Source organism: Chrysochloris asiatica, unplaced genomic scaffold (genome assembly GCF_000296735.1).
Source record: "Chrysochloris asiatica unplaced genomic scaffold, ChrAsi1.0 scaffold00015, whole genome shotgun sequence".
NCBI classification, from domain to species: domain Eukaryota; kingdom Metazoa; phylum Chordata; class Mammalia; order Afrosoricida; family Chrysochloridae; genus Chrysochloris; species Chrysochloris asiatica.
The window spans coordinates 18,038,435-18,047,707 of record NW_006408533.1 but is presented as its reverse complement, the minus strand read 5'-3'; the positions used below and the strand labels follow the sequence as shown (position 1 = coordinate 18,047,707).

At 39.3% G+C, this 9,273-nt stretch overlaps 1 protein-coding gene across 3 annotated transcripts in view; it reads right to left on the bottom strand.

Moving 5' to 3' along the window:
* FHOD3 (formin homology 2 domain containing 3) overlaps nucleotides 1-9,273 on the bottom strand; it is a 633,930-nt gene that overhangs the window by 209,385 nt on the left and 415,272 nt on the right. For all 3 annotated transcript variants that reach the window (XM_006835080.1, XM_006835081.1, XM_006835079.1), the window contains exon 8: nucleotides 6,110-6,204. In XM_006835080.1, the coding sequence (XP_006835143.1) occupies nucleotides 6,110-6,204 (95 nt within the window). The remainder of the gene's footprint in view (nucleotides 1-6,109; nucleotides 6,205-9,273) is intronic.

Sequence of the window (9,273 nt, the reverse complement as noted above, 5' to 3'; positions counted from 1 at the left end):
ACAACAACATACTCAAATGAAAAGGACCCCATTTGGGTTTGCATGAGGAAGATTTTCATGGTGATAGCAATTACATAAATGTACATATGATAAAATAAACAGTTAGCTATAAATGAAATAAGGAGACCTGGTGGAGCTGTGGGTTAGGCATTGGGCTGCTAACTGCAAGGTTGTGGTTCAAACCCACTACTTGGGAGAAAGATGAGGCTGTCTGCACCTATAAAGATTTACAGTCTTGGAAATCCTATGAAACAGTTCTACTCTATCACATAAGCTCACTAGGAGTCAGGATTGATGGCAATGAGTTTGGTTTTTGTTTGGTAAATATACTTTATACTAATGCCAAATACCAACACCACATTCTTGGTTTTGATGTTATAATATGTACCATGTAACAGCTGGGGCAGAGTCCTGGTGTGGCTCTGTGGGTTAATGCGCCAGACTGCAAAAGCCATTTGAACTGCAAGGTTGGTAGTTCAAGCCCACCAAGGTCGGTGGTTCAAGCTCACCAGATGCTCCTCGGAAACTCTATACAGGGTCGCTACGAGTCGGAATCAACTCGATGGCACTTAACAACAAAGTGAAGTGTAGATACATGGAACCTCTCTGTACATCTTTGCAACTTACTATGAATCTGTAATTATTTCACAATAAAAAAGAATTCCTCCCCCCTTCCCCTACCCCCTGATTTTTGAAAAAATGAATTTTTCTGTTATACTAAAATCCACCAGCCACTCCTTGGAAACGCTCTACAACAGGGTCAATAGGAGTCGAAACAGACTCACCTGACTTAACAACAATCTACAGTTCATTATTCTTAGGTCCAATGTCTTCTATTTTTCTGCAGGTTCTTAATATATTTAGGATATTTAGGATAGCTGTCTGCCCTATTTTTTACAAATCATTTCTTCCACTTTGTCATTTACCTTTAACTTTTGTGATTTTTTATTTTATAAATAAGACTGTCAGCAATTTTATACAGACAAAACTTTAAGTCCTTTCCTTTGGACTTTTTCTCACTGGTTTTATTACTAAAACGTCCCTTACCAACCAGAAAACAATTGATTTTGGCCTCTAGTTTCTTTCGTTTTATGGTTTAAAAATTTTACACTGAACTATTTAATCTACCTGGAATGAATCCTACTATATTTTTACACAAATAACATGCTTATTATATTCTTTTTCCAAATATGCAACTCCTCCCCACCACCTGTGTGTTCCTTTGTAAGCGTTATTGTGTGGACAGATGCATTGTGTACATACATTATTTGGGAAGAATATAGGATTGATCAAAATAGGTTTTATTTATCTCCATTAAGCAAAACATTCCCCTATCATTTGTTGTTGTTGTTTTGTTGTTAATGCCACTGAGTTGGTTCTAACTCATAGTAGGGATATTATGCACAATAAAAGTCCTGTACCATCCTCACAATTGTTGTTATGCATGAGCCCATTCCTGATGCCACTGTGTCAATCTGTCTCTCTGGGGGTCTTCCTCTTTTTTGCTGATCCTCCACTTTACTAAGCATGATGCCCTTTTCCAGGGACTAGTCCCTATTAATAACATGTTAGAAAGATGAAGTTTTGCCATCCTTGCTTTAAGGAACATTCTGTACTTCTTCCAACACAGACATTTTTCGTTTTTCTGGCAGTATATGGAACTTTCAATACCCTTTTCCAACACCATAATTCAAATGCATCAATTTTTCTATTGTCTTCTTTATTCATTGTCTAACTTTCACATGTATATGTTGTTGTTTCTGTTGTTAGGTGCCACTGAGTTGGTACTGACTCAAAGCCACCCTATGCACAAGAGAATGAAACACTGCCTGGTCCTGGGCCAACCTCAAAATTGTTGATATGCCAGAGCCCATTGCTGCCGCCACTGTGCCAATCTATGTCGTTGGGGGTCTTCCTCTTTTTCTCCAACCCTGCACTTTACCAAACATTATACCCTTCTCCAGTGAATGGCCCTTCCCAATATTATGGCTGATGAAGTATGAGAAACAAAGTTTGGCCATGCTGGCTTCCAAGGAGCACTCTGGCTGTACTTCTTCCAGTACAGATTGGTTTGTTGTTTTGGCAGTCCACGGTACTTTTAATATTGCCCCTCCCCCAATACCATTAACTTTAAGGCATCAATTCTTCTATGGTCTTCTTTATTCATGGTGCAATTTTCACATGCATATGAGGTTATTGAAAATACTATGGCTTGGGTCAGGCACACCTTAGTCCTCAAACTGAAATATTTGCTCTTAAACACTTTAAAGAGGTCTTGTGCAACAAATTTGCCTAATGTAACAAGCCGATTTATTTCTTGACTGCTGCTTCCATGAGTGTTGATAGTTGAGCTGATCAAAATGAAGTCTTTAACAACTTCAATCTTTTCTCCCTTTATATGTATGCTGTTTATTGGTCCAATGATGAGGATCTTTCTTTTCTTTACATTGAGATGTAACCCATACCAAAGGCTGTGGTCTTTAATATTCATCAGTTAAATATTTTAAGTCCTCTTCACTTTCATCAAACAAGGTTGTATCATCTGCATATCGCAGGTTGTTGATGAGTCTTCCTCCAATTCTGATGCCATGTTTTACTCGATATATCCAGCTTCTTGAATTATTTGCTCAGCATACAGACTGAATAAGTATGGTGAAAGAAAACCATGCTGGTGCACACCTTTCCTAATTTTAAACCATTTGGTTTATCCTTATTCTGTTAGAACAACTGCCTCTTGGTCCAGGTACAGATTCCTCATGAGCACAATTTAGTGTTCCGAAATACTCATACTCTGCAATGTTGTCTGTAGCTTGTCATGATCCACACAATAAAGCACAGGTGAACATCTTTCTATTATTCTCTACTTTAAACCAAGATCTGATTGATATCAGCAATGATATCCCTTGTTCCATATCCTCATCAAAATCTGGCTTGAACCTCTGGCAGTTCCCTGTCAAGGCGTTGTTGCAGCCACTTTTAAATTTTGTTCAGAAATATTTTAATTGTATATGATATTGATGATATTGTCAGAAGATTTCCACATTCTGTTGGGTCACCTCTCTTTGCAATGGACACAAATAATGGATCTCTTGCAATCAGTTGGCTAGGTAGCTGTCTTCCAAATTTCTTGGCATAGGTAAGTGAGTGCCTCAAGTGCTACATCAGTTTGTTGATAGATTTCAATCTGTATTCCATCAATTCCTGGAGCCTTTTTCTTTGCCAATGCCTTCAGTGTACCTTGGACTTCTTCCTTCAATACCACTGGCTCTTGATCATTTGTTACCCTTTGAAATGGTTGAACATCGACCATTTCTTTTTGATACAGAGACCCTGTGTATTCCTTTCATCTTTTTTTTGGATGCTTTCTGCATCATTCAATATTTTGCCCATAGGATCAGTCAAGTTGAGCTTAGATTTTTTCTTCAGTTCTCTCAGCTTCTGAAATGCTGAGCATGTTCTTCCCTTTTGGTTTTCTAACTCCAGGTCTTTGCACATTGCATTATAAAACCTGACTTAGTCTTCTGGAGCGCCCCTTCCGAATTTTCTGCCCTTTGAAATTTTATCTTCTCATTTCTTCCATTTACTTTTTATCTCTATACTGGAGAGCAAGTTTCAGCATTATTATTGGCATTCATTTTGGTCTTTTCTTTCCTTGGTGTTTTAGTGAGCTTTTGCTTTCTTCCTGTATAATGTTCTTGATGTCATCCCCACAGCTCTTCTGGTCTTAATCACTAGGAGCCAAGGCATCGAATCTGTTCTTGAGATGGTCTCTAAATTCAGGTGGGATATATACTCAAGGTCATTGTTTGGCTTTGGTGGACTTGTTTTAATTCTCTTCAGCTTCAGTATGAACTTGAACAATTGACGGTGTGTTCCACAGTCTGACCTGGCCTTGCTTTGGCTGATGATATGGAGCTTTCCCACTGTCTCTTTCCACAGATGTAGTCAATTTGGTTTCTGTGTATTCCATCTAGTGAGGTCGATTTGTATTGTTGTCTTTTATGCTGTTTACAAAATGTATTTGCAGCGAGTTAATTATTGCTCTTGCAAAATTCTATCATCCATCTCCAGCATTTATTCTATCACCAAGGCTATATTTTCCAACTACTGATCCTTCCTGTTTCCAACCTTTGCATTCCAATTGCCAGTAATCATGAATACATTTTGATGGCATGTTTGATAAATTTCAGAATGAGAAAGTTGGTAGAATTCTTTAATTTCATCATCCCTGGCTTTAGTGGTTGGTATATAAATTTGAATAATAGTGTTATTAACCAGTTTTCCTTATAGGCTTATGGATACTATCCGATCACAAACAACATTGTACTTCAAAATAGATCTTAAAGGTTCTTTTTGATGATGAATGTGACTCCATTCTTCTATAATTTGTTGTTCCTGGCATAGTAAACCATATGATTGTCAGATTCAAAAGGTCAATACCAGTCCATTTCAGCTCAGCAATGACTAGGATATCAATATTTGTGTTTTCCATTTCATTTTTACAACTTCCAAATTTTGTAGATTGATAATTTGTACATTCTATGTTCTGATTACTAATGGATGTTTACAGCTGTTTCTCCTCAGTTTGGGTTGTGCCCCAGCAGATAATGAAGGTTTTGAAAGTTGTACTCCATTTGCACCACAACCATCGACTCTACTTTGAGGAGGCAGCTATTCCTCAGTTGTATTTTGAGTGCCTTCCAACTTGAGTGGTTCATCTTCCAGATCTACATCCAACACTATTCTGGTGCTATTCATGTTTTCATCTTTCGATGCTGTATCTGACAATATTCTGCTTGTATTCACTAGGTTTTCAGTAACTAAACATTCAGAAGTAGTATGCCCTTCTGTCTTCCTAGTCTTAGTCTGAAAGCTCAGCTGAAGCCTATCCAATATAGATGACCCTGCTGGCCTTTAAAATATTAGTGGCATAACTTCCAGCAACACAGCAATGCAAGCCACCACAGTGCAACAAACTGATAGATGGGTTGTTGACCCCAATTGTAAACAAAGCTAACTCATGCCAATTGTTTTTGGTAGCACAAGAAGTTGTTCCATATATTGGGGTCTATTTCAGAGTTCCTCTGCTCCTCCAATCATGAATGAACCAAGCCCACATTATTTTAATCCTTGGAGTACTCTTGACATCAGGTTGAAGTTACTCCTCATAATGATGCTGCCATTGACTTATGTGGCCCCCAGTTCTTCAGAGGGAAGCATGTGCCCAACTATATTTCAAGGAGAGGTTCTGGGTTTTCTCTGGAGAATTATCATTTTTACAGTTAGTCCCACCTGTGGGACAAAGATGAAGCTTTCTGCTACTGCAAAGATTTAAAGTCTCGCAAACCCTATTTTCAACAGCCTCATATGCATGTGAAAGCTGGACAATAATGAATAAGGAAGACTGTAGAAGAATTGATGCTTTTGAGTTATGGCGTTGGAGGTGAATATTGAAACTACAATGGGTTGCCAAAAGAACCAAAAGATTTGTGTTGGAAGAAGTGCAGCCAGAGTGCTCCTTGGAGGCTAGGATGGCCAAACTTCGTCTCTCATACTTCAGACATATTGTCAGGAGGGACCAATCGTTAGAGAAGGAGATCATGTTTGGTAAGGTGGAGGGTCAGAAAAAAAGAGGAAGAGACCCAGACAGCATCTCTGAGGACAGGTGCTAAGGTCTACAGTCTGTCAGGATGGTGACTAGGGAGGGATGTTATGGGAGGAACAGGGTCATAAAGGAGTGGCACCCACAATAAAAGGAGAGTGGGGGCAGCTCGCTGGAATTCTTCTGTCTTATAGTCAGAATTGCATACACAGAGGAACAAAAGCACCTTTCATTTCTTCCTGACATGTGAACTATTTCCTTAGAGTACAATATGCCAATTTATATCCATAAAAAAGTAATTTTCATAGGACATCCCAACAGCAAAAGCAGTCATAAAATTCTTACTGACACCTTTCTAGCTTCATCAGAAAAGCATGCAGCACCCATAGGCCTTCACATATATGCACACATGTGACTATACATGGGTTTCCTCTTGCAAAGGCATATGTAGCAGCCACAGTTTGGTCCTCTGTGTATTTAGAGGGTCAATTTTTAACTTGAACCAACCTTGTTTACTAAAGTCATGGCATAAACCAGCAGCTCCGTGTCAACCCCATCTTTTTCTTCCAGGATTTCCATAATATTTGACCAGGGTTTGACTCCTAAAATCAAAGCACAAATCATTAAAACAGCAATTTCACAGTCCAGCTATCTTCACACATTATCCAAAGCCTTATCACTCAGTGAAGGTCTGGTCCCTCCAATGCCAAATTCCAGAGTGTGACATTACTATCCTTAGGGTAGACTTGAGCATGCTTCTAATTAAGAACATTTCATAATAGGTAACACTAGACCAAGTCATATTAATCCCCTTGAAAACATATACTCTTCAGTGTCAGGGTACATCTTTACTTGCTTGTAAACATCCCTTTTCTATTAAACGTGTAATTTTTAAAACTCCATACATGTACAACTCTTTTTGTCCTTGTGTAGCTCTCAGAGAGTGTGGAGAGCTCCGCCCATTATCACCATACCTTAAGTTCTGATTGCCTGCCAGGAAAGGGATGCAAGAGATCTGTACATTCGCTTAGCAGGGACACGCATCCAAGAATTAACTGTGAAACCTGATCTAGCAACCATTTCAAGAACAGAAGTACAGTCTACTACCTCTATGCAATCGAAGCACAAATTCTCTGTAAGCACCTGGTAGGTACAGTGGAGGCAGTCCTGGGTTGTACAAACGATTAAGCACTTGATTACTAGCCCAAAAGACTGGCGTTTCCAACCCACCCAGTGGTTTCTCAGAAGACAGGCATGGCAAACCCACTTCTGAAAGGTTAAAGTCATTGAAAATCTACTAAGCACAGGTCTCCTCTGCATATCAGAAGTTGCCATGAGTTGAAATTGTCTTGACAGCAACTAATCACAACAACAGATACAAGGCACTGGACCTAATGGAGGCTGTCCTCAAGAGGTTTATAATCTAACAGAGCAGTTAAGACATAAGCACAAGACACACATAGCACGGAGTAAATGGCTGGAAGTGACAAAGGCATTTAGAAACTAATCTGCCCATCAGCGAGGGAAGCCACTTGTGCACGAGGTGACCTGGAAGCAGCACTCAGGGGCAGTCTCCAGAAGAAGGCAAAAATATATTTCCCATTCCAAACCAACAAGCCAATGGCAAGGCCTCAAAACAGGGAAGACCTCCTTGCACATTTTGCTACGACTGTGATAAATATCTGAAGTGAAGTGAAGTGACCCATCACCTTGCCCTTGGTTTCAGGGTATGGAACATGAAGACCTTTCCTGTTTGTTTTACAAGGATCTCAAAGGGATATTGCTTATTTGTGCTTGAAGAATGTAAATTCTGAAAAAGAAGAACAACAAAAAGTAAATTCTGAAATAAGCAGTTTCCAAACGCTGGTCCTTGGAATAGTTATGCCAGAGCTGATTCCCTGGTTTTGAGAGAAAATGCTACCCAAGGGCAGAGGTGGCATTGGTCTTCTTTGCCTCTGTGTTCACAGCATAGTGCCAGGCATATAGTTGTTGCTGTTGCTAAGTGTCACTGAATTAGATCTAACTCACAGAGATCATCTGTCCGTTTGTTGTACTCTGGTGGCTTGTGAGTTGCTGTGATTCTGGAAACTATGCCACCGGTATTTTAAATACCAGCAGGGTCACCCACAGTGGACAGGTTTCAGATGAGCTTCCAGACAAAGACAGACTAGGAAGAAGGAGTGACGAGCTACTTTCAATTACTGAGTCACTGAAAACCTTATGAATAGCAGAGAAATACTGTCAGATATAGTGCCGGAAAATGAGCTCCTCAGGTTGGAAGGCACTCAAAATACGACTGGGGAAGAGCTGCCTCCTCAAAGTAGAGTTGACTGTGATGACGTGAATGGAGTAAAGCCTGTGGGAGAAAAGCCCGCGGGACCGTCATTTGCTGATGGGGCACAACTCAAAATGAAGAGAAACAGCTGTAAACATCCATTAAAAATATGGAATGTATACAAAGAAGTATGAATCTGGGAAAGTTGGAAGTTGTCAAAATGAAATGGAACACATAAACATCGATATCTTAGGCATTAGTGAGCTGAAATGGAATAGTGTTGGCCATTTTGAATCTGAAAACCATGTGGTTTACTATGCTGGAAATGACAAACTGAAGAGGAATGGTGTTGCACTCATTGACCAAAAGAACATATCCAGATCAGTCATGAGGTACAATGCTGTCTGTGATAGGATAATATCCATGTGCCTACAGGGAAGACCAGTTAATACCACTATTATTCAAATTTATGCACCAACCACTAAAGCCAATGAAGATAAAACAGAAGAATTCTATCAACTTCTTCAATATGAAATCGATCAAACATGCAACCAAGATGTATTGATCATTACTGGTGATTGGAATGCAAAGGTTGGGAGCAAAGAGGAAAGGTCAGAAGTTGGAAAATATGGCCTTGGTAATAGAAATGATGCTGGAGAACACATGATAGAATTCTGCAAAACCAATAATTTGTTCATTTCAAACACCTTCTTTAGACAGCATAAGAGATGACTATACACATGGACCTCACCCGATGGAATACATAGAAATCAAATTAACTACATCTATGGAAAGAGATGATGGAAAAGTTCCATATCATCTGTGAAAACAAGGCCGGGGCAGACTGTGGAACAGACCATCAATTACTCATATGCAAATTCAACTAAAGCTGAAGAAAATGAAAACAAGTCCACAAGAGCCAAAATAAGACTTTGAATACATCCCACCTGAATTTAGAGATCATCTGAAGAACAGATTTGATACATTAAACACTAAAGACCAAAGACCAGAAGAGGTGCGGGATGACAACAACAACATTATATGTGAAAAAAAGCAAAAAGTAATTGAGAAGACAAGAAAGAAGGAAAAGGTCAAAATGGATGTCAGAAGAGACAATGAAACTTGCTCTCCAGCATAGATATGCTAAAGCAAATGGAAGAAATGAGGATGTACAAGAGCTGAACAGAAAATTTCAAAGGTCAGCTCGAGAAGATAAAGCCAAATATTACAACAAAATTTGCAAAGATCCGGAATCAGAAAACCAAAAAGGAAGAACACGCTCAGCATTTCTCAAGCTGGGGTAACTGAAGAAAAAAATTAAGCCTCGACTTTCGTTATTGAAAGATTCTCTGGGCAAATTATTGAATGATGCAGAAAGCATCAAGAGAAGATGGAA